General features: G+C 36.9%; 1 protein-coding gene across 1 annotated transcript in view; it reads right to left on the minus strand.

Annotated features, from left to right (window-relative positions):
* Positions 1–18,718, minus strand: part of MALRD1 (MAM and LDL receptor class A domain containing 1) — a 236,579-nt gene extending 217,861 nt beyond the window's left edge. The window contains exons 1-6 of the mRNA XM_062500144.1: positions 18,547–18,718; positions 13,883–14,023; positions 9,411–9,505; positions 9,168–9,329; positions 5,084–5,177; positions 1,319–1,459 (exon numbers count right to left, since the gene is read on the minus strand). Coding sequence (XP_062356128.1) covers positions 1,319–1,459; positions 5,084–5,177; positions 9,168–9,329; positions 9,411–9,505; positions 13,883–14,023; positions 18,547–18,718 — 805 coding nt within the window. The remainder of the gene's footprint in view (positions 1–1,318; positions 1,460–5,083; positions 5,178–9,167; positions 9,330–9,410; positions 9,506–13,882; positions 14,024–18,546) is intronic.
* Positions 18,719–27,001: the final 8,283 nt, after the last annotated feature.

Genomic DNA, 27,001 nt, shown 5'->3' on the forward strand with positions numbered 1-27,001 from the left:
GACAGTGCTTGTAACATAGTCCTGTAAAAGCCCTTACAGAACTTCAATATCTTTTCTGTTCTCAGTATTGCCTTAAAAGGGAAATCCATACCTGTTGCTAGCCCTTAAGATGTCATGGTAAAGTATGGCACAGATACAATGACTTTCAAGGAGGTTTTTCAAATAAAATCAAATCAAAAGTCTCTTTTTTTGTTAGATACTCCAGTGGAAATTGGAAGATGATATGACTCTTCTCCTCACATTTAGGGGGGAAAATAAATCTGCTTTACTTTATGTGGTCCATTATATGTACCTGCAAAAATTAATTTTAATACAGCATATACTCTCAGGCACTTTCCTTGATAATGATAATTTTAATTCCTTTTCAATGATAATTTGACTTATGCTTACTAGACTGTATTTAAATGCATGTTAAAATTAATTTTTAAAATACTTTTTTAAAAATAAAAACAATATTCAACGTTCAGTCTGATTCTATCAATGAGATGTGCTCCATTTCTGTGGGTTCAAAGTTCGAGCAGTAATCTCCACAATATCAGTTTTTCAAAGCTGAATCACAAAGTGCACTATTACAGCTAGCAGTACTTGACCCCTCCAAAGGCAGTCTCAGTACACAAGCCAAACACTTGGCAGGCAAGACAATACCCTCTCACAATAGAACACTTGTAGATTTACAGCCATTAAGATTTCAAAAACCTTTCCCATAAACCCACAGACACATACTACACACTGACTTCAATAACAGGTGATGCTCTTTACTTCTTAAAATTGCAGTTGGACTAATTTTATTTCTTTTAAAGGTATGACACCTTTCTAGAAAAATTGCTTATTTACAGTTCCGCTAATAAAAGGTTTAAAATGAAGTTCTAGACTGCATGCCCAAGCAGAGTGGTACTACACAAGTCAAACTGCCAAGTATCAAAATCAAAACTATACAGTAAAAAAACAACACAAGGGCTGTGGGCTTAGATGGATTTGATTTAATTTATTTTCACCAAATTCTTGCACAGATCTCATACAAAGAATAAACTGGAGAATAAATCAGCTGTTAGTTTCTTTTGGAAGTCTTATGTTAAAATATTTCATGACTACCTGAACAAATTCATTAATTTTTACAATGAAATATTTTATGTCTTACCAGTAGGAGTGCTCACGATGCCCTTATTAAACAGCCAAAATAAAACCTAATTTAAATACAAAATACATACAATCACTTTTTCTAGTTTTGTTCTGTTTTGGCAATGAGGCATCACCTTGCCATAAAAAGCACTATGTTCTTCATGACAGCCAGTAATTTTGAGTTAAATTAAATCCCCACCTTCAGTATTGTTGCTCGAACCCTTCGGGAAGGAGCAAGAGGCAATCTTGTGTCCTCGCAGCCGTGCCCACTGAGCAGGCTCAGCTGGCTGCTCTGACTGCCACTCACATATGCCAAGCTCAAAAATGGAAATCTGTGGTGCTAAAAGAAAGAAAAACAATCACTTATTTAAAAGTCATTATTTATGAGACTATTGCCCATTAGAAAACTGTGGTTATTAAACTCCTTGACAACATTTCTCCTTCTTCAAAAGGTTAATGCAAAAACCCTGTGTACCCCTGATTGCTGTCCTGTATGTCAGCCTGCCATCTTAAAATATTCCAAGAAACCATTCCCTCAAGACAGATGCTTCTTTCAAAGCAACAGAGTGCTATTTATGTTAGCCAGTCATCACAACCTTCATGAATTCAAATCCACAGAGAGTGTTGCCAGGTAACACAAAAACTGACATGTAATAATAAGAAATACCTATTTACTTTTCTAGAGGGTAGCTACAGAAAAATCACTTTTAACTGAGGTTAAACTCAGCAGCATCTCCACAATACTTAAAACAGAATACTTCTTTCTAGAGACAGGTTCTGCATGCATCACCACATATTTTCATGCCCTTTTTAAGGGCACAACATGCCTTACTAGTCCAGTTGCCTTTTGCAATGGCCAGGATTTTAAGCGGAATTGTACTATGACAATGGAAGTTCTTAATGTTATTGCAGGAGAAAGGCAATCTCCTGGTTAAGACACATTATTAAAGAGCAGTCAGGCTATCTCAGAGAAAACAGAGATTCCTAACTGCATGGAGAAAACAGTTTTAGGTTAGTTTAGTTAGATGTTGCTGTCTCCTTCATCTGAGAGACATTGTATTATTCACATTACTGACATCTCAGTGAAATGGTCTGTCCAGGCAGTGTTGCAAATCCTTTCATTTCTTCCTTGTTCCAGTGCTAAATAAATGAGCACTCTTTTCAAACCATGTGTATTATGTGAGAAAGAACTTGTCAAAAACTTGTTTCCTATGGAAAATGCAAAATTCCACAAGGGTCTGGAAAAGGATGAATTTTGTCAAATTTCAACATGTAAAAAAAATTTGCAAATTCTTTCAAAAGAAATCAAGATCTTCTGTTAATGCTTTTGAAATATTGATACAAAATAGTGAGTAATTCCATGGGTTTTTTAAATATAGTTTTATATATTTTTGAGGTTTCGATTGTTTTGACAAAATGCTTATTTTCCAGCTCTTAATGCCACAGTATGTCAGACAACAGTAAGATTAGTATTTTGGGTTTTCTGACTCCCACCTCTGCAGCAGTTCATCTCAAATACCTGCTTCTGTAATATTAAAGGATACATTTTGCAGGATTAGAATTATCTAAGGAATTAAGTTTAAGATTTTTGTCAGTTGAAGTATTCATACTGGGTTTTTGTCAGAATTTATACATTATAAGAAATACTTTTATAATTACTTCAGTTTCCCTGGGAAAAAACCCCAGAACTTTGCAGTGAGGCTTTGTCACTTCTGCATTTCAAATTACTTCAGGAGGACAAAAACCTCATTCTCCCTTATAGCATTCCACTTTCATGCCTTGGAGCTCTTTGCTTTCATCTCTATGTAGAGATCAGGACAGTCTTAGTGGGGTTCTTCACATATATAATTATTTGGCAACTGAGAGGGAATTCTACAGACCAGCCACTTGGACAAGAATATGAAGCCTTTGAACAGCAGGTCTGCTAAAGGTATAATTAAAGTAGATTTTGCATTACGCGTGTTTCAGAAAGTAAATTTAATATTTTCTATTTTCCAGCCAAAGGTTGGGTTGTTTTCTGTTTGTTTTCTTTTTTTTTCCAGCAACCCAGGTTCAGAAGTATGAGAATGTAGAAATGTATGTGGGAGTTTTGAGTGATAAGTTATTTGGCAGCTGTTGGGGAAACTGAAAACTAGAGTATCTTAAATTGCTATACTGAAGATAGGGTTTTAGTTGTATATTTTTTTTTCAATGCATGAAGTTGAGTCTTTAGAAGAACTGGACAACTGATTGGAGTGGGACAGTTTGGGAGATAGGGCAGGGATAGAAGGGAAGAAAAAACCTAAAGCATAATGAAATTACTTTTATATTCAACCATCACAGTTTGCATGAAGAAACTCCTGAAAGCACAAAAATTTAAGATATTTTTCTCACAACCCTAAAAACAGTCATACTAATGAATACAAATGACCAGGTCATCTCTTACGTGCATTTGTACTGGGATTAAAAATCATGAAGGGTACATTTAAAATGCAAGTTTTAACTGGGGATTTCATGAAATTAAAGTGGTTTGCATTAAAAGTCTACTTATCCAGACATTCCACAAGGACTAGAGAAAAAAATATTTCTAATTCAAACAACTAGTAGTCTGACCTTTTGTTTTAATTATTGGAAAGTGTTCAGTAGCAACAGTCCTCTTCCAGAGAGAAAATTAAGATTCTTTGACCCTGTTTTTGGCTGCTGTGAGCCATTTAGAGGTCAATGGAGTTGGCTTCTAATGAGGAAACACAAGATAAGAACTGGCTCTTAGTAGAATAAATCTGAGGCACTTAACATTGCAGCAGCTCAATCCATAAGCCACAGCTCAACAGCTGCCCCATAAGGTATGTTTAACACCTGGATTTATAAGATATGGTGAGAAAATACTTCAGTTTCCTTTTTTTCCCCTTTTCCATCTCTTTGACACACTACTGGTTCTCAGAGCTGATTTTTAGAAGAACTTTGTTGAAAAGCTCAGTGAAAAACAATGTTTTTACAAGCAGAACTCCCACAGGAACTGATTAAACAAGTACATAGGTTTCTAGAATTATAGATATCTAAATATAGATGCCTGCTGCCATCATTAGGGTTTGTATCTTGCTCTTAATGTGATCTGCTTGAAATTGCTTAGCACTCTAACATATTAATACCCATCTGCACCTATTTTCAATCGTTTTTTTCCTACAGGGAAATTTAGAGAGCATTATTTAGGAGAATGGTATGCACAAAACCAACCATGTAACCTAGCTTGGTCTGTGTCAAATGCTGCTTTTCATATCTCAAGTTAAGTTTAAAGCTTAAACTCTCTGTGCCCATGCCAAGACTAAATGAAAGAAAAAACAAAGGCGGTACTTTGAATCAGAACTGCACTCACCTGAGGATGTGCCATAGGTGCCAGAGGTCAATACTCTTGTGTAATAGAGAGCAGCAAGCAACTTAATTTATGCTAGGATGGGTAGTGTTCCTTTTCCATGAAAATACATTGAGTTGAAAAGGGAAATAAGAAATTTTTTGCTAAAGAAGCGTGTTACACAGTGGTGGTCTGACTGCAGAGATGACCAGCCTGACACTCCAGCTCTTGGATGTAGCAGAGCAGAACAGCATAACCCCACTTCACAGCTGAGGATCAGGACCTTCATGCATTTAGAAATACATGAGTGTCTTGGGAATCTTCCTAGTTAGCTCCAAAGTTTTGCCTGAGCTGGCTGAACACATCAATTCTTCAGGCAAAAACAGTAAATCTTCTTTACCCACTGAGCCCTATATTTATAATGTATCAGATTTCTTAAAGTATTTATTGTCTTTCTTTGTAACTGTGTTTAGATGTGACAAGACAGATGATTGTTTAGAGAATTAAAAACAAGCCAAATGAAAACACAGTTAAAAAAGCCTTTGACTATTAAAACAATTCCTTCGTCTTTTCTCTTCTACTCCAAGGAAAAGACAATCTAAAATGACTTGACTCCTGAAAAACAGGTATTCTTACCACGTGCTATAGAACATCCTTCACTGAAGGTAATATCATCAATAGCAACACTGTCACCTTGACTCTGGGTCCCCACCATCCCTGAAAAGATAACCTAAAGAGATAAACAGCAAATCAACAAGAAACAGAGTTTACCAGTGTCACAGACAAAACAACAACAACAACAAAAAAATCACACAATACATGCCAGTCAAGTCAATGAAGTATCTATCAGAAATACAGGAACTCTAATTACACATTTAACAATTTTGGAGGATTATCATTCTGGCTTTTTCAGACATCTGTGGCTTTTTCACCAGGACACAAAGAGGTAGTCCAATCATCTAATGCAATATTAAAGTAGAATTTAACAGGAAGGACCTGAAAATCACAATAAAACATCTTAAAATCTAAGCAAAGTTCAGGACAGTTAAAGAACAGGACACAAAGGATTTTGTGTTTTATCAAGATATTATTCTACCAGAGACTGGAAATGTGAACATTTTCTGGTTGATTTTGGAATTTCTCAGAAACATGGAGAAATTCAGAGCAAAAGACACCATTATTCATAAGCCTTTCAGCACATTTTTAGCCAAAACAAACCCTGAGGAATACTTGGTCAACAGTTATTCAGGGAGGTTTTTTTTCCCCCCAAAAAAGTGTTCTATACACAAGAAGTTGCGAATATTTTACTTTTTCGTCTTAAGGACAGATTTCAATCCACATTTGTAAATGTACACACTATTACATGCTTTCTGCAGTGGTGTATAAGGGAACTGACTGATCGATCACAGACCTTGAAAAAATTAAGCAAAAACATACCAATCAAAACAACCCAACAAATCAGTACTAAGAATAACAGTCGTTAAATTATTCTCTGCTTACAACTTGGGATGAAACAATTCCAGGATTTTCTAGACTCTTGGAATCACAAGCTACCTATTCTAGCTCTTAAAAAGGAATTCACAGTGTTAGCAACAATTTTTCAAATATTATCTTGACAATTCAGCAACAATATTGTGCATAATTTAACAGATTGATGCAGAAAACCTATAAATTACCAAGAACTGAGCATTTCACTGTACAAGATTACACAACTTATCCAATGATATGACCATTACTTTTTGAATTGGAATTTTTATGAGGGGTGTAATCTTTTGTCTTTTGCTTGTTTTACTGAACCTGCAGTTGGCTTCCACAAGAAGAATGGCAGCCATATCACATTCAAAAATATGCTTATATGAATGAAATGCAGCATCTTGGAAATTTGAACATTTTTTTCACAAAACAGTACTTTGAATTCTTGATTTCTGCTGCAATATGTGCAGTTAATGTGTACTTTTGTGGCATCCCCATGAAGAGTAAAAATAGTGTATTGCTATTCTCTGTTTCTATCATGGCATGGTTTCAGATAAGTTCCTAAAACGATGTAGTGCACTGTTTTATAATTAGAAACAACAGAAACATTATTTAATGTCAGGGATTTGACAAATACTTTTACCTTTGCACAGTGATGTTTCATTTTGAACTAAAAATTTAGTTATTAGTAACTTAATTTAAAACCTATAGTTTGGAGTTGGGATTTTATAGTCAGATTTTATTATATAGTGAGATAAAGTTATATAGTGAGATAAAGTGACTTAGAAAATGCTAAAGAGAGACTAGCTCACTTTTCTCAAGCAAAATCAGAGGCTGCTTCACGTTCATATTCCATCAGAGCACACAAAGTCTGTATGAACTTGTGTTTCTCCAAAACTCATGAACAGTCCCTCAACTTCCCTGCTTCCAGAAGATAATAATACTAGATGCCTCCAGCTGCTGTTGAGTCTAAACAGATTATCCAGGCTTTATCTGGTGCAGATCCCCAGCTGATCTCCCTTGAGTTCAGCCCAATAATAACCAAAGTGACTCACACCCAAGCTTACTCCAGAAAGGAACCGTTCAGTTTTCCTTTTCACACAAAGTCTAGAGCTCTTTAAGCTCAAAAGTCTACTTTGAGGCACTATTTGCTCAAAACTGCAATGATCTATATCTATGCAATATCTGTGAAAACCAGGTGAAATGATTTTCGCAGCTCCATTAGTGGCATGGAAGGTGCAGTGGGACTGTAGGTGGGATCAAACACGAGCTGGGCTGACCCCACAATGCAGACACAGGAGCAGATTGCAGCACAGCAGCAAAGCACAAGGTAAAGCAGGAATCAAGAACAGAGACACAAATGAACCCATAGCCTAGAACCCTTTCCCTTAATGAAGTCTAGGAGACAGAAATTTGATCTCAGTAAATCAGGGGGAAAGCAGCTTAGAAGAGAAAACCATGATACTGTTCTCCAAAACCCAGCTGAAACAGACATACTGAGCTTTCTCCTTGTTCAGTAGTTAAACCACTGGCAATCTTTGCATTTCAGAATTCCATAAAATGGGGATTTTTAAATGCCAGATTAATTCTGTATCCCACAAATATAATCCAGGCTCTTAGTAGGAAGAGACCTAAGTATTAAACAGTCAACATCAAAATAAGTGAAGAAAAGAAGCAGTGGAGGTTCAGAGGTAGATTTTAACTAAAATCTCACTTCAAATGTGTTTTTAAAATTGACAAAAGTATTAAAGCACCCTATTTCAAAGTGATTTGTATGTACAAATAAAAATTGTCTCCCATCATTTTTTTCCCATAGAAACATTCATAATCAAAATTTTACCTTGAAAAATGCCACAGATATCTCTGTAGGCTAAGTATCTTGTCATATAAAAGAACAAGTGCAAAAGAGCAAGTGAATTGCATTCTCTTGTATGACAGTGATATCTTGCAAGCTGTCACTGGAGCAAAATGTGCAAACAGTTTGCTCAGCTTCAGACTCCCAGTTTTGTGAGAGGCTGAGCTGTGTTTCTTAAGTCATTTGTAATGATTACTGCAGTAAGTTTGACACCTGCCTCTTTAAAGCTGGACTCTGCCCATCAGTTCACTTGATAGAGGCCAAAGGATAACCAGGTTTCCAAGCAATCATCTAATTAGGATTTGACATAGCAATTCAGAGGAAGTAGATACCATATTATACTAACCATTCCCAGACTCAGTCAATTTTCCAAGTAATACAAATGATGAAAAAAAGTAAATCTAGAAGGAAATCCTTCCAATACAACCTCAGATTGCTGTACATGCACTCTTAACAGGTAGAGATAAGTTAATGACCAATAACGACATTGATACTTGTGTTGAGCTGGGTACAAGTATTTTACAGGTATATACACTCTCAGAAGAGATGAGCAGGCCAGTATTACCTCAAGAATTGAGATCCTGTTGGATGCTTCAGCACAATAGGGAAGGCGGGTAATTATGTTACTCATTTGATTTATTGAAATGAGGTGGTGCTGCCATGCCTTCAGGTTTGCATGCTAAGCAACTGCACAGTAACTGCTGTAGCAGGAAAGGCGCCTTTTTTCCTTCTCTGCTCCCCACTTTCTCTCCGTATTATACATAGCAGTAAGTGTACATCACCCACAATATTATAGCCCTAAGTTACATTTACTGTGCTAATGGGTTTTTTTGTAAATGCACATGTAAAAACATTTAAATAGCCTATGACATTTGCATTGCTTTTCAGTAGCTTTGAGCAAAATTAAGCCATTTGCATGTGTTCTGTGACAAAGACTCAAAGCTGCAATCAGTAGTTGAGTACAGTGTTTTTCACCTCCAGTACCCCTATAAAACAGTATCTCATAGTATAAATGCAGTTTCCTGTATAAATGAAATCTTGAGTTTAGCAGTCCAGTTAGACTTAGGCTAAGAAAATACTGTGTTGAAAGTCAAGATCACAAGTATATCACCTCTATGGGCTGGTAGATAATTTATGGCTCAATGAGACTGTTCTATTTAAGACACCCACACATTTTAACCAAAGTTTGGTGTCAGTTTTGACACCATTAGAGATAAGAACAAGCTGTATTTGTTAATGCAAAGTATGATCTTCAAAATGGCTCTTTTCTTGTTTACCTCACGATACGACTTTCTTTTCATTTACAAAATATTTAGTGCTGACCTATTAAAGAGGCCCACAATTCATACACTATTTAAGAAGTGTCCTTTAGAGTAACCTCAATTTACTAACCTCATACTTTTCCATGCTGTTGATTGTAATGGTATTTACATTCCACTGGTCTCCTAGTTCTCCTGAAACTTGCCAAATGTTTGTAACAGTATCTTCAGAGTGCTTTTGAAGCCCCACCATAAGTGTTCCACTCTTTTGACTGACCCAATAATGAAATCTAACCTAGGAAAAAGAACAAGGTCTGATTATTCCAGGGAAATACTATGGCAAACAGTGTAATACAAAGAATGTGCATCAAAATACCTGGCAAAGGTGCTCTTCATCAGTTGGAAGGAAAACTTTTGTCCTTAAAGCTACAGAAGAGGACTGCATTTCAGAGGACAATGAGAGGAAATAAGCTATAAAAAGGAATAAAAAGAGAAAACTTAGAAGCTTGGAAAAAAACCAACAAAACAAAAAGAGCAGTATGCACAGGTATAAATGAATAACTAAAAAGCCAACTAGAATTGTTTCCCCAGAAAATGATAAATAACACTTTTAGCCATTGTACTCCAAGCCTTTTTTCATGTTCAATATTGTCATGTTCCCGCTGAAATTTGTTCCCAGTAAAATTTTAAGTAGGATTCCAAAATGTTTCATGTGATGATGTCTTGAATAATCAACTCAGAAATGCAGCATCTTGAGACAAAGTGAGACTAACTTAGAAAGATGATCCAAAGACTTTAAATTCCAAAGATTGAGTAGGTTACACATTTCATGCCTAAAGAGCCAGCTGCTGTAAACAACAATAGACATTTATCATGAGAGTTCAGGCCTTTGAGAAAGTGGTGGAACACGGAAGAGAAGACTGTAGTGGCTTTATAGGTTGAAAGTGGTGTCTGGGTTCTGGCTGCTCAGAAAATTGTCTCTGCTGCAGAGAGAAAGGTGTGGCAACCCTGTACACAGTCACAATTGAAAAATTCAAAGCTACCATTAAAGATACCATCATGTTTCATTTAAAAAATAAGTCCTTGCTTCACTTGTAAATGTAACAGCTCAGGAGGAGTCAGTGAACAATTGTTGGCATTGGTGCTTGGCACCTCTGGGTGGTAGTCTCAAACTGACTGACACCATCAGTTTATCAACCTCTAGTAAAAACCTGCATACCTTTTCTCTGTAAAATTCCCAGGCAGCTCCATGCAACACTGACTCATTCTCTCTTCTTTCCACCTCTTTATTCCTGACCAGCTAACTCCTTCCTGTCCCTTACACAACCACAGCCACCTGACCCCTCCACCTCACAACACTACCAGCAAAGTCTCTCTTCTTCTCTTTCCTCCCAACTCTTTATACCTTTCTTTCTCACATGCATAACACTTGTGTGCCCTTTTACTCTTTTGTGGCTGGTCAATACACATCAGCATTCCGCACTTCTCCTTCACCTGTCTTATGAAGCTGCACCCCTTTAGGGATGAGGCTCAGTTGCATTCCTAATCTTGTACAATCTATTCTCCCACAAACTATGGTTGTTGCCATGTCCTTTGGTTGGTTGTGTCTGTTCCTGACAATATTGTTTCAGATCTTATAACAGATGAAAAGCAGCCACACTATTTAGGATATAAAATACTGCAAGTCAAAATTTGGCTCTTCCTGGACACAGAGATTTCAGAGATTTTATATGCTAAGGATGTAAGATGAAAAATAAAGAATAGAAAAAGACTCAATCTATTTTTAATTCTTTTTCTTCCTTTCTCTTTTCCTCTCCTTCCCAAACTCCAAATGATGTCAAGTAAGTTCTTGTCCTCTGACATTAACATACTAATGAAAAGGAGGAAGATGAAGGAGAAAAAAAGGCCTAGCAGTACTCAAGGAAAACAAAAATCCCAAAAATAAAGATTAATACATTAACCAAATATCAGAGAACAGATCAAAACATCTAAATATTTAATTTATTAAACTACCCACTGTGACCTCTCATCCTTGTGTGGAACTGGAAAGCCTCTGATGAAGCACCACCAGCCCAGCTCAGGCTGGAGCCAGCTGAGCAATGCCCCAGAGAGGAGCATTTTGCAGCCTGCTACCAGGGCAATGGCCATGCTGCCCCCAGATTTCAGACCTTTCCTGGCTGCTCGGGTAGCACTTTCAGAGCCTGCCAGCTGCAAGGGTATGGCTCCTACCCACAACAGATGGCTTGGTGTCTCTGCAGAGCCCTGTCCCTGACTCTAATCTGTTCCATTGGATGTTACTTCCATGAAAATTTGAATTTTTTTCTTAGTTCTCTAAAGATGAATGTGTCTAAGAGCAAAAAAAATATTTTTCACCTGCCACGGGAATTTTAAGTTTTACACAGCTAGGAAAGAAATAATAATTTTAAGACATTCTTTGAACAGTCATTTCACATTGGACCTCTGCATAGAGAATAGTTTCATGTAGCAAAATGAGGTTGTGTTTTGTTTTGGGATTCTTTTAAAGTAGTTGTCAGTGGTCTATTCAATTAGCTTTTCAGTGAAAAAAAAGATCCATGAGAGAGAGAGACCTAAAGAAATATTTTGGGTTCTAGTAAGTGATTACATAAATCTTCAAAGGAGTTCAATTTACAAAGGGATCTTTGCTTTTCTGCTAATGTGTGTGTTTTATCTTGATAGCAGGAAGTCTTCCCTATAACACTCTACCATAAAGCATACTCTGCTCAGTTGCAGTGATAGAGAATCATTTATGGGGTTTAAGCAGGAACCAACATAAAACTGATTACACAGTCTGTTGAGTCACTAGCAGTGGGAAAACTCGACTCAGTGCCATAAGAAGATAAAAATTACCTAAGCAAATAGAATCAGCATTCAGAAAGTGAAAGTACAGTTTAGACATTCTCCAGGTAGAAAAATAAAAGCAAATTAATACAATGCATTTAGATCTCCTTCACTGTTCAGTTCACTGATCTGAATACACAGCCTCTCAGAAAGCTGAATAGCTACAAGTATTCGAGCCTCCTGCTACCTGAATAAAATAACTTAGATTAACGTGACCACTGCACAATTTGCACCTGGCAGATACAACAATGACTGAAGGCCCAAAACAAGCAAATGTGAGCAACACGGGTGACTGAACAATTTGCTTCATCTGCAACAAGCACTTCAGTTGATGATTCTCAATCTTTTGCTGGCTTTGGCTGTCCATATAAGTCAAATTTTCCCTTCCCCACCAGTTTTTTATGATTATCAGTTTACTATTTATATGATTATTAGAGTATCTTTCTGGCATTTGCTATATCTTGATGTAGTGTACTACCAGTAATGCACAAATTCTAGAAACTTCAACTACAGCAAGACTGTTGCCTGGCTAACCTATTTTGATTCTAGCCAAGAGTTTGCTGTATTTGTATTCCATGGTACTTTTGGGGTTTTTAATGTGTTTCCTATTGAGAAAAGCTTTATTATTTTAAACTACTTCACAGCTTGCATACTTGAAATAAAGCTTGTGTTTATGAAAAACGTTTGCTCACATTTTTGTGCCAACATTGGTTTAAATCAACACTTATTTAAGAGCAACCTTATCTTCGGAAGCATAATGCAAACAGCAGGATGTGCTTCTGAGATACAGACAAGCAAAAACTGAAGTTGCTAAAAGCACATCACGTATATAAAGTTTCCTAATTGCAGAGTATTATGAGAATTGTCCACTGTGAAGTGAGAACTTACAGGAAAAGAGAGTGGAGGTTTTGGTTGCTTTTTTCTTCAATAAAAACAAATAAATTTGGGGTTCATTTTCATCTGCTGGTTCTAAGCAAGTTTTCCATGCATTCACCCCAAAACGACCAATTTATACTCATTGTTATAGGGAACTTTTATGGCTTATGCAGAGTGTAGGAGATGCTGCTTTAGAGCCATGCAGATTTCAACACTCCCAGACCATCACAGTTTGGGAATGGGGTGTAAAGGACCTGGGCAAATCACAACAACACTTGCATCCCACATAGGATTCTCTTCTTGCACGTGCTCCAACACTGCATGCCTGCCTTCAGGTGCTCACCATGAGGGCTGCCAAAGCACTGCTTGTACCTGAGAGAGATCAGAGGATGTGGGTGGAGATGAAGGGAAAGAGAAAAACAGAAAATATGGAGAACTAAACAGCTATTGTCTTACAGCATGTATCACAGAAGGAAAAGCAGGGTTAATTTGGCCATAGCCAAGTATATAGGGGATATTTGTCTGAGGACAGAGAAAAGGAATTACCTAGTTGAGAGACACTCCTCAAGGTAAAGTAGAATATTAAGAATGTTTAGAAAGAAGCCGGCTCAAAAACAAACTATCAAAGCTTATCCTGTCTCCAGATACAAAGTCCTCTTCTCTCAAAATATTTGGAGTACTAATATTAGCCACAGATGACAGATACACACACTCCAGGCACTTAACAGTCCAAGAAAATATGAAAATACGTGCCAAAATCTCTAAACTTTGCAATCATCAACACTGAATTTATCACCTAAAATCTCCAAAGCAAGTAAAGATCACTCTGGTAGATAAACACAACTTTTGAAACTCATAACTTATTCCTCGATGACAACAAGAATTTTTTACTGGAATACTGTCTTTCTCCTCCTCCCTACCCCCCACTCCCGTGCTCTGGAATTTTGGGTTATTGTAATTTCAGTCACCTTAAAACAAAAACACACGTGTTCAGGAAACACATGGCAGAATAGAACTGAACAATCAAGAAATTTGCAATATTAATAAATTAAATAGGAAACTACATAATTTGCAAGAGTCCGTGATTTCTTCAAAGAACATGAGTATTCTTACCACTCTCATTCCCATTGTGGTCAGAGTATGGTGGTCCCATGCCAGATTGACCATTTCTTCTTATCCAACCAGGCTGTAAACTGAATTCAGGAAGAACTTTGCATAGACTGGTTTCAAAATCACATTTTTTCCAAGAAGAATCTGAATTGAAGCAAACGAACAAAAAATTAAAAGCTTAACAACAGAAGCCACAGGATATTTTTTCACCATCACTTGCTGTTTTAGTTAACACACAGAAACACTCTGAACAGGGCCCTGAACAAAAAAAGTGAGAAACACCAGAATGTTTAAATCATGAACAAAGAGAAATAACACAGTGGAAGAGAGACAAGTGAGAATAAACATTGGGATAAAAAACCCAAACAGTCAAACAAGTCCTTCCTTCACCAAACCAAATTCAAACTCATCCATTTATATTTTATTATTTTAATATATGCTCTTTTCATCACAAATATGTGTGTAGTATTTCCTTTTTGTAGGAAAATCTCCCAGCTTATATGCAGAGATTGTTCTTAAAGTACACTGCAGCGCTAAGGTAAAGAATTTTTCCAGAGTTCTTTCATAGAAAACCAAAGTCTTAACACCAGAATGTAATCACAAAGAAAGTGGCGTCTTGTTTTTGTGGGGTTTTTTTGTTTGTTTGTTTATTTTTATTCCACACTGTTCAAACAAGAGACAAAACAAATCCACAGAATGGAACAGTGTCCACTCTTTGCCTTTCCTCTCTCTTATTTCTTCCAGTACATGTCACAGTATGGTGAGGAAGGGGCACTTTTCCCCCTTCCAGATTCCCCTGTGGAGCAGCATAGGTTGGAAAAGGGAGGCAGAACACCTTTCTGGCACAGAGCTCAGTTTGGTGTATGAGTTCATTTAGGCAATTTGAGGTAGGTATGGGACCAGATTAAAAACTGCTTACTGGGATGGAGGGACAGATGTTGGTTTTTGCCAACATACTGGTGTCAAGCAGCCCTTTATGCTGAATGAAAGTGCTTGTATGTGCTTGGCAGGCAGGACAGCCCCATTCCTTGAAGCACTTATTGTAGAGGTGGAAGGATTTAATTAAAAAAGAAGTCTAAGTAGATGTAGCTGTAAGGAACTTATTGAAACTTCAGCCCAAGCTGAGCATCCACTACATGGTACTGACTCCAGATTTTGTGTCCTGCGTGGAAACTTCCAGTTCCCCTACCCTTTGTCTTACATAGCAGAGGAAGGTGGCTAAGACCCTGCCTTCTGACTGGGATTCTGGTCAGACACAAGAGCTATAATGCCTTCATCCTCCCTCTCAAACTGGTGCCCGCTCCAGGCCCCTGCGAATGCTTTTGGTCTGGTGTGTTTTATCATAGTGCACTAGTCATTTTAAATAAAGTTGCCACTGCAGCACTGATAGTCACACTACGATGTTCAATTTCATGACTTTCTTATTCATATCAGTTTACTGCAACAATTAATTACAAGGTGAGAGAGGGGAAAACAGAAATAATTCACACAAGCATTCCAGACTCAAGTCAATGAGCAGATTGGCTGAGTCATCAACCAACTTTTTACTGTTGCTTTTATTCCTTAGATCTTTAGGTGGCTAGAAGGCATGTCAGAGGTTCATCAAAAACACTAACACTGCTAAAGTACATCTGCTTAACCCTGCATGAGATGTACCGAACCACATTCAATATTCCTCAAGAATTTTTTCATACCTGAAAAATTAATTGCAAATTAATATGCATAAAATAGCAAGAATTGTACCATTTTAAATAAAAAAAATCATCATTATTTTCCAAGATAATATCCATTTTCACAGAAAATATAACTTCAAAGAAAACCAATGTCAATTTGCTGGAAGATAAATTTGTAAAGGTAAAGTCACTGATTAGAGAGGAAAATTTCAGAAGGAAATTTTTTACATATTTTTGTGGGATTTTTTACATATTTTTTGCTGAATTTCTGGTGAACAAAAAAAAAAAATCTAACATAACATCTATGAAAAAATCCCAAGTCTCACAGGAACAAATTACAGTTAAAGGTTCTATTTTGAGTGTCCATATGTACAAAATCTCAGTTTGGGATATTCTGGGAGCAAAATATATTTAATAGTATTTAGTTACCATTCATTTCCTGGCAAATATTTTGCAATATGAAAACCAAATGAGCAATAAAACATGGAATTCCCATTTTTATATCTTTTAACTGCAGAAACTTGCTTAAATCTGAGCAAAGCCCAGGGAAAAGAGCAGGAACCTGTCACCAGCATGAGACCAGGAGCTGAAACCTAGGCAGAAAAATAATTTTGCAGTAATCACAAATCCCAAGAAAGGGAGGCAGCAGGACAAATCTTTGATTTGACAGCCTGATCTGTATCTTCATGTCTGACAGCTGACTTATCTCCTGAAGTAATCCAGAGCATTATCCCAGCACACAGCCTGTCCTTCAAAGCCTAGTTCTACACCTCTGGCTCATTCACATGAAATATAACATAATTTCATATTTAGCACTTTTACAGAGACCATAGGTTCATTTTTCTATACTAGTCTTTGGAGAAGTATTTAATTCTCTACTTTCATGTAAGTATTTGTCTATAGCTGCATTCCCTCAACAGACAAGTGTAAAAAGGCTCCATAAAAGATAATGGAAGAATGCACCTCTTGTTCCATATTCTGCAGTCACAACAGGAAATGCTGTCTGGAGTAAATGCCCTTTCCAGGGAAACTAAGAGCAAGCACAAGGACTTGAGGATTTTAAGACTATGCAGTGGAACTTTGCATAACCACCTCTTGTGCAAATGATAAAATGTATGCTAACCTGAGATGTGTTAGATACATCAGGGAGTTCAACAGGCATTTCAGCCATTGCCATTTAATACATTTTTGTACATCACAGGAAACTTACAAAAATGTACTGATATCCCATACAGCCTTAATAATTGTCATATTTGCAGAGAAATAAAAATCACGTATCCTAGAGCTGATTCTAGACTCCTGCTCCAAACAGACTTCTGCATCCTATTTGGATAAAACAGAGATTCCTAGAAGAGGAAGAAAATCTTTATGTAGCTGGACTGTAATTTGAAGAACCTGGATTTAAGTTATTGCTCCTTCTCACAGAATGCAGCTGAATTCAGTGATTGTTAACAAACTCTAATTAGAAGTTTTCAGCATGGACAGATAGACAGAGGCTCAGTTAAAGACCATCTGTTTTATATTTAAAGTAAAATTTTAAATCCCAACAAAGTTTGTAGCTTCCTTTGTTTCACAGTGAGTAGGAGAATTTAGACAATCTTTTTAGTCAGAATTACAATTTTTGATAAATCCAAGCTCTTCTTTGGACTCAGAACAAAAATCCTCAAGGAGAAGGACTACCTTATGCATCTGTCTTGGTTTTAGCTAGGGGAGAGTTAATTTCTTCTCAGTAGCTGTTACAGTGCTGTGTTTTGGATTCAGAATGACAGTGGTGTTAATAACACACTGATATTTTGGTTTTTGCTAAGTCATATATATCCTATTTCAAGGACTTCTTTTTTCCCTTTGTCTCAGGCTCTGGCAGTGAGGGGTTTGCAGAGTTGGCTCAGTTGATCAGAGCCTGGTGCTCATAACACCAAGGCTTTAGGCATGGTCTGCAAAGGGGCCATGCACTCAAGCATGGCACTCAGTGATCATTGTAGGTCCCCTCCAACTCAGAATATTCAGTAGTTCTGTAAAAATAAAAGAAAAATCACCAAAACTGGGGGTAGCATAGATGGGCAAGGTCATGCCCACTATATCAACCGGGGGGAGTTAGCTGGAAGCACAGCTGAACTGGGATCAAGAAGGGGAGGTCTGGCATCATTCAGTGAGTGGCGAGCAATTGTATTGTACATTACTTATAGATTTTCCCTTTTTTTTAATAATTATTATTTACCAATGTTACCCTTACCATTCTTTTATTTGACTTTATTTTTATTTTTAATTAATAAACTCTTCTTATCTCAACACACAAATTTTACTACGATTCCCCTCCCCATTCCAACACAGGGAAGTGACTCTGTGTTTCATCTCCAGCTGGGCTTAAAAGCATGACATGAAATTATTTGCAGCATTTGTATTTGTAGTACAGTATTCTGGAAATACTAGAATTCTGATGCAAACTTATTCAGACAATAGCAGCTGAAACTCACACACCACTTAGATCCATTCCATACAGGAAACAGCACCAATTATATTTGTAACCAATGCATGTGTCAAAGATTAAACCAGGATAATCTGTTGCTAATCAGTTAATGAATTCAAGAAAATTGCCACCCTTGTCTAGACTTAAGAAAAAGTTGTAGCTTATACCTTAGTCGAGGTATTTTGTATTAAATATGAATTCTATCAAACAAGTTTCACACAAATTAAGGAAAAATTTATTACTGCTGAAACTTCATTGAATTTGGATGAAGAAACACTTGTTTTGCAATGCAATATCCATATGAAGATTCATGAGAATCTTGCACTTCACAAATGTTGAAAAAGAAACAAAACATGAAAAATCAAACTAAAGCCAGAGTAAACTTTCCTTTAAAAAATGAAGCAGGTAAAAAAAAAAAACCATAAAAGGATTCCCAAATATTTTTTTTAACATAAAAACATCCTCCCCAGTTCTCTTTGCTGTCACATTTAGTTACCAAACTGTATCACACGTCCTCCAAGGCCCACCAGACTCACCTTGTTTGTCATCACCGCTGTCTCCACTCCAGTGGGTGGAGATGCACACCTCTCCAGGTGGAGCAGAAGAGCCATCACCACGCTGGCATCCACTTGCTGTGGATGACTGAGGATCCCCCAGAGCACAGCAGCACAGCACACAGACATATATGAGTCTGCTCATGGGCTTTGTCACTATCCAAGCCTTCACTTGGAAAATAATGACTGAAACTGCCTGGTACTGGTCACAAAGTGCCTGTGTTTACACACATCCCTCTGAAAGATGTTTTTAGAACCTCACTTTCTTAATCTGCAGCTTACAGGAAATACGGCTTCTGCAAAGCAGTGACTTTCAACCTGGTGTGTCTTAGGATAATATTTAACTGAATATAAAGTTTTATGACTAAAAAAATATTGGCACATGCTATGGAAGCCACCTGTATATCATTAACTTACTGATTGGATTTATTGTGCAGTGCTTTGAAAATATATTAGATAAGAAAATAACAAGAAAACAGAGTAGAATTACTAAACCAATATTCATAAAGATCTCTATTTGCTCTGAAGGAGTTGACAGATGCTTGCAAAATGTGTGAAAATTTGTACATCAAATGTAAAAAACAGTCAAGAAATTCAAAGTTGATTTTGCATCAGAGATTGCAAATTACCACACAGACTTCTGTCTCTTGCACATTGCAGTGTTTTTTGTGCAAGGATATTTTAGTAACACTTTTCACCATGTTCCACCAAAACACAGTGGTCCTGGCCTCACGTTTAGACCCACGACTCAAGGATCTTAAATTGGAAGCGGGGGGGCTTGGGAGGGAGATCCAATCAAAAAAAATCAACCTTGTTCCATCCAGCCTAGCATCACATGAAATCAGGCAAATTGCTTTAATAAAGTTTAAATACTTTAGATGCCCTGAACCCAGGGATGGAGTACTAGTAGGAAAAAGAAGATAATTGCTAAATTTGCAAGACAAATAATGGTGAGAACCAGACAAAAAAAAAAAAAATAAAAATTAGTCTGTCAGTCATCTAAATATGACACTCCTTCAATAGGAGTTATGGGATGAAAAAAAATTTCCCAAGTGGCAGCCTGCAACAAGCAAGCGATGCCAGCAGTTCTGGAGATTTCATCACCTACAAATTCACAAAATCAAGTCAGGGGAGTGCAGATTCCACCATGCATAACTCTGTTAGCCCTCGTGAGCAGAAATAAGACAAGATATATCTCTGTAATAACTAAAGTATGCTGATTGGAATGCACAAGTGCCATAGTATCTGTAAAGAGAAACATCCAAACTCTACCTGTAAGGGAATAAAATACCTTGTGTTCTGCAGATCTGTATCTTCCTAATGTAAGAAATCTTTTGTCAGGGAACAAAGACTAATACTCCAACATCACCTGAAGGCAAGTACAAGGTCTGATGCAACTTCCTATTATCTCCAGCACCAGAGGCAGGCACATGTTTATTGTGACAGAGGTTCCTGTTCTGCCTAGAAAGCATTTTCCAGCTCATTTGGTTCAACTCCACCCTTTTCATCAATATTTCTGCGGACAGTGTTTTAGCTATTTTATTTAAATGCTTCGTCCTCAGGCAATAGAACTGGAAAACTTCCTGATGGAAAGCAGAGCCATGACTAAATTAATTAAGACTTAATTGATATATACATACATATATATTCCTCAAGAATGCATATCATTGAATTCTTCTCTTCCAGTCTGTAAGTACAGATTAGACTAGAAGTTTATATTAAAAAACAAAACAAAACAAAAACAAACAAACCAAAACCAGAACACCCTATGCCATTTATTTTCACATTACTACATCTGCAAAAGCATAAATGTTTCTGCAATTCAGCTGCTTTCAATTAATTTTCTCCAGAATACAATATTTCTTATTCATTTTTTCCTCTACATCTTCTTAAACTTCCCTCACACTGATTAACATCACAATACAAGGATTTCCCTGTCTTTCAGCTTTCTTTCATTTTATAGAAACTCCCACTGCATTGTTTCCAACTTATTGTATTCTATGCCTTTAGTTTAAACCTGTGTACAAGTATTCTGAGTGAAAGGGTAATTTTTATGGGAAGTGGTTTCCATTTCCAGTTTAATATGCTCTAAAACATTCGTAACAAGCAAATTTGCATAGCCCAAACAAGTCAAAACCACAATAAAATCTGTCATGAGTGGAAATAAATGAAAAATGTATCAAGTATTCAGAAATATTTAGGATGTATTCAATGGATCTTTAGTGAATAAGGGAAGAAGTCTTTCAGTGAAGGTCTAATAGGAGGTGCAAAATCAAAGAAGAGGTGTCTGTTATTTTTTTGGCCAGTGTTTGGCTATGTACATGTGGGGAGAGTTTCTTGATTAGTGCAACAATTCAGCCCACTTGTCAACTAAGAATAAGAACAACAACAAAGGTTTTTTTATCTCTGAGAATCACATAGAAGGAAGCAAGAAGATGACTCAGAAGCAAAGGACTTTCAGAGAATGTCAAAAGTACAAATACTTTAAGTACTGAACTGGAAGCACCCTGAAAAACATAAAGGAGGCAGAGAGGAAAAATGAAAGTATAAACTGGCAAAAAATATGCGGGATGTCAAGAACAGCAGAAGATGGGCACTAATCAAAGAGTATTTTTTAAAGCACTGAAGAAATATTGCAGAGAAAATGAAGACTGAAAGAAAAGCAAGCAAAGCCAGACACTATGTCTATTTTCAAAGCTATTTTAGCAAACAAGCAGTTTTTTAAAAGGAAAAGAAAGTTACAATAGAAAACTGCTTGAATTTACACCAAAGCTGGATTTTTCTGGCTTACCCTAAATAATTTAAGGCGAGACAAAATACATTTTGTGTAAGGGAAAAAGATTGCCCACTTAGCCTTCAACTTCAGTAAATTTGTTGATAAAGTTTCAGATATTTAATCTAGAAGTTTTAAAGAGTAAGCCTTAGAAAGAAGTCCAAATAGGCTCTGAAACAGGGCCAGAAAAATTTTACATTTTTAAGTCAATTTTTCATGTGGACAGAAAGTTATTTGCTTAAGCATAAAATGGATTCAGTTAGCAATTCCCTTTCAGGTTTTTGTAGAGCCAGTTATTCTCAGCAATGAAATAGAGGAAAGAACTAAAAAACTGGGATGTGAGCTTCACCATCTGAAAACATGTTCAAATTTTGCTGCAAATACTAGACTTCTTTTCAGGGAAAAATCTTATCCAGTAGAATAAAGTCACCCTTTCAGAGCAATCCAAATTTCATTAGGTTTGCTATAACTTTTTAACAGCAAACTTATAATCTGCTTTTATTTTTTTTTTTAATGTGATCAGACTGGGGAGCAGAACTGTGTATGAGTATGAATCTTTAAAATATGTCTCCTTCTAAACCAAAGTTTTAGTAAACATCATTAATTTTAACAAAATCCTCCAAAATTTTTTATGCAAGAGCCATTTCAGACAACTCTTAATAAAACAATCAAAACTGTATTTTTAAAATAATTCCCCAAAAATCGGACAGTCTTCATTTTGAGAGCCCCTTCCCAAAAATACAATCATATATATATATTCATATTATCTTATGAGCATTCTAACTTTAAATTGTCAAATTGTAGATGAAAGACTTCTGTACAGTGGCAGAAAGTCAAGCGATCAGTTACCCTAAATTGATCCATTTTTAACAAGAATTAATCGAATTCTTTACTTTGATGTGAAAGGCAATAATTGCACCTGTTGCAGATGCAAAAAAGCATCTGTTTTCAGTGAAGTGGCACTAATTCAATAGTCATCTTGAAAGAGGACTAAGATATTAATACATCTGAATAAAAGGATTCCGGGTAAGTGTTCTTACCAGTCATCTCCATTTGCTAAAAGAAATTAGTGAAATCAATTGAGAGGTTAAAACCAAACTTAATGCATGTACAGCATGAGCACCATGCTTGCAAGTAATAAAGAAAAAAGGTCCATAGTATTAAGAAAAGTTGTGATGAACTAGATATAATTAGGTCAAAGGCTTAAATCATTACAGACTGAAAAAAAAAAGATTGCATTTTGGGAAACAATATGGGAGTATTTTTCCACCTTCGTAATGGATACAATTCAAGGGGAAAACACAGGTCGTGATAAAGTAGAGAAAATATTCAGTGGGAGATTAAAAATTCCCTAGGTATACTACAAATTGTCTCTGTGCCTAGAGTTTGGGGAAAAAAAAGTGCTTCAATTCTGAGCTGTCAAAAGCTGTCAAGAACTACCTTTCTTTCTCTATACTGCAATGTAAGAAAGGGGGGAAAAAAATTCCCAAAGTGGTTCTTAGTCCAGAAAGCAACATCCTATTAGATAGAAGGCAAAATTATTAATTGGCATAAACTTTGATCAGGTACCTGCCTGCTGTGTGCTTCTTCAGAGAAATAAGAATGGAATAAAGATTTTCTCAGCATTTGCTTTGCAGACCAAAGACTTCCAACAGGTTTCAGCACATACTGCTCCCACACTGTCTTTCTTCTATCACATCATTCTACCAAGCATTTTGGTTCCGTTCTCTCCTTCACGCAGCTCCCTGGTCCCTGCAAAGGACGGAGAGCAAGTGGCACAGTCACAGGAGAATGAAACCCGTGAGGCAGGGGCCTGATGCATTATGTGGTTCAGCCATTACATCACATGGCTAAATGTGCTTCATAAGGTGTTCAACTCAAACTGGCTCCAGACTGGTCCCATGGAAACACCCATCAGTGGCCAGGGAGTGTGCTCCCAGAGCTCACCCTCTGCTCTAGTCTCATGCAAACGCATCCACTGCACACTCTGTGGCTGTCCTGCTTCAGGTCACACAGTGTGCAGGGGCTGCTGGAACATTTCTTTCAATAATGCAGCCCCCATTGGAACCAAAATATAAACGTGTTAAGCATGCTCAACAACTCTTGGAACAAGAGCTGGCCTTCCATTCATCCTCAAGGAACATACACAGACCTAGCTATCTTTCAAGAGCTGGAGAAAAACAGTGTGTTATAAAAGTTAAACCTGAACCAAATGAAACAGTTCTTCTACCCATCTCAACTCGACTATCCTAACCTTGGTTGCCAGAGACTGGACAGCAGCCAAAGGCATTACAGCAGCCAAAAGCAAAGGGAGCAGAGGCAGACAAACACCTTCTCAGGGCAAGCCACCCATAGAGGTCTATCTCTGAGTGAAACAAGTCCTGTAGAGATGTTTTTAACAATAAAATAAGCTTACTCTTTGGTATTGCTTCTAAGTATGTAAGTGAAGGCAAATAAATCCTTCCAATGGTATGCCTGCTTCTGTCATACGTAACATTAGTTAGAAAAAACAGCAGGATCAGGGACAAACCTGGAAGAAAGCAATATCCCTGGGCTCATCTCCCACAACTGCAGCTCAATCAGCACAGCCCAGGTTTGTGCCTCCAGCAATATTCATCTTTAGTCCTGAAACACGTCCACACGCCCAAGAGCTGAAAATTAGGCTGCTAAGATCTAGAGGGAGTCTCAACAAATTACATACTTTAGTAACCAGGCTAAAAATAATAAAAAAAAGGCGTATCCATCGAGTTTTCCCATATTATTGATTTTGTCCTTAGGACATCTCTGCAAGGATACTGCTCCTGAGGATTTCCAAGCAGTTATGCTCTCTCTACATATTTCTAGAAATTATTCCTGAAAAGGAGACAAGTTGTATGTTATTACAAATCTTTCTGAGTCAAAACTCCCCTTTATCTTAATTTCCTCATCTATAAATGAAGAAGTGGTCTGAAAATTTCTGAACTTCCCTGATACCCCCTGATAAATAAGACTAAGTAGGAACTAATAATGTCAAATAACCTTTCTCCACCAATTGAAAGTCAGCCTTCAATATAAGGGCAATATCTCAATATAAAAAGAAATAATATTCCACTAAGATAAGGGAGGGATGTTTTTCAGGTCTGATTTTCAGAGATGATATTATAAAAGGATGACATTTTGAACAGAGAATAATAGCTCCTTTAAAACATAATTTCAGTGCAATTAATAGGCAGTTCAACTTTATGCAATGAAGGCACAGGGTTTAGGAAGAGTCCTTGGAATTAAAGCAGTCAAGAGCTATGGTAGAAGCTTAGCACTTACAATGAAATTGTGTAAAACTTCAGAGTAGATGCTTTGCTTGGGGAAAAAAAAGAATCACAGGATAACTGTGTGCTGCCTCAATAAAACAGCTCTATCCTAAGCCTAAAATGCCTAGTAATACTTCTTAAACTAACCCAGACATTTTAAAATTTTATTTAGTGTAATCACTTTTCAATTGGAGCTCAGTGTTACTTAGAGCAGTTTCACACTTCAAGGAACTATAGGAAATATTCTATCACTGTTTTTAATTTCTTGACTATTCATTCTATCATTACCAAAAAAAAAGTTTAGATCTAGAGATTCATTTAATCCTTAAATCTAAAATAAACCAATACAAATCTCAGTGTAGATGCATTATCATGTTAATGTGAAATGTAGTACATTCCCATAGATCCCCAAAATGTTAGAACTTCCCTTGCAGCCTTTAACAACTTGTTAATGTTGCTTTGTACTTAGAGTGACTTTGTTTACAGTGAGAGATCAATGGGATAAGCGAAGAAGTGAACAAAAAGAACATACAAACAAACAAACAAACCTTCTTATACCCTTCCTAAGCTGGCTGCCACTAAGACATGGACATTCTTCCAATACTGTAAAAACCCTCATAAGGCAGCAGCTGTAAATATGGCTCAGAGGGACACTGAGGCTGCTCCAAATGATATTTCTAGAACAACCACATGTAGGGAATGAATCAGAAACACCCCATACTGTAATGGGTTAACTGCACCACCTAATTAGTGGCTTGTCTTCATTTTCTTCTGCCTTCACTAAGGATTAAAACACAAAGGAGACAGATTTCTCATTCGGACTTGGTTGTTTTTTAAATCTTATCTAAAGTACAGAGTTCTTCTGCAACACTTGTGGCTACCAGCTAAAAGCAAGCAAAATGGAGGTAAACTTAGTTAGTTACAAGGTCTTTTAAAACTAAACAGTCCAATAAAGAGCTAACATGAGTACTATTTATAATTGTGACCCAATAACCAAACACCTGTGACCAACAGTGCAGCACTAACTGCCCAACCACAAACTACTACCTGAAATCATGAAGAAGAAGGAAGAAGAAGGAAGAGACAATGCCCAAGAATGTCCATCTTGTCCCATACCTATTGCTATATTCTAAAATCCCAAATTCTAAACCCTTCACCATATGAAATTACACACTTTTAACTACGCACCAGTGATTCTAACTCTATCACTAAAATTTGGAAGCCTTCTCCAAGGCCTCAAGTCAAAAGCAGCGTTCCCCTGGGGGTCAGAATCAGAAAGCAGAGAACATTCAAAACTCACAGGCTTCTGGGTTCCAACACCATACCACTGTTTCCATCTCCCAGTCACACAAAATAACCCTAGACCTCCCAACCACTTCTGGGAAAGGGGTGTAGCTGGCAGACTAGACAAGTCCCAGGTGGCTGAAGTAAACACATTATTGTCCCCCAATCACAAAAAAAAATAAAAAATAAAAAATAAAAGCAACAAATCAGGAAAAAAATAAAACAAGTAAATCCCATCCGCAGCCCCAAACTCCTAAATACCTTAGTCTACCATGCAGACTCCTCCAAATCTTCCCAATTTCCTGTTCTTCCTTGACAGTTCTTACCCAGACTGCAACTTACCCCTTCATGATTCATCAGGTAGTGATTCCCTGCACCTGCATTAAAGTGACAAGTTTTCAGCTGCTCTCTTAGGAAAAAAAAAAAAACAAAACAAAAGCAGTATGGTTTTATCTATAAATTTCATAGAAACTTGTTAGATTTTGTTCACTTGAAAAAGTTTGTAGTCTTGGAGTACCAATGCCAGAGAAGCTGCCATGCCATGGGTCCATCACCATGGGGGTTGTCCTCCCACAGCAAGCAAAACTACTTCCAGAACTGCTTTGAATGCAGTTGAGCAGATTGAAATTTGAAATAAGACATATTTTCTCATCTCATCCCCTGCTCAATGAGATGCACCACACATTTTCAGACTACAGCTGGCAAAGTTGTTATTGAGATTTTGGATCACTCAGTGTTTATTTTCAAAGTTTACATGGTTGCTCATTTTCACAGTTAGGTATCATCTACCATCAGCAGCAATAGTTTTCAGTCCTTATCAGATTTATTGAATGTTTTTGTTGAATTACAAAGTTTAAAATGAATGTGGTGCTTATAGGTAATGACAGGTTATTTGAAGTATGGCAACAAACTTTTATTGCTTTTCCTTACCAATTTTAAATGTAGACAGCTGCTGTGAGCTAGGTATTTACCACATCAAAAAGACAACTCAGCTGAGTGAACAAATTACTATATGTATTTTTTTCAAATATATAAGCAGCAGTTCAAAGAAACAACTCTAATGAAGATTTTAGCTGAATGTTAC

Source organism: Cinclus cinclus, chromosome 1 (genome assembly GCF_963662255.1).
Source record: "Cinclus cinclus chromosome 1, bCinCin1.1, whole genome shotgun sequence".
Lineage (NCBI taxonomy): Eukaryota > Metazoa > Chordata > Aves > Passeriformes > Cinclidae > Cinclus > Cinclus cinclus.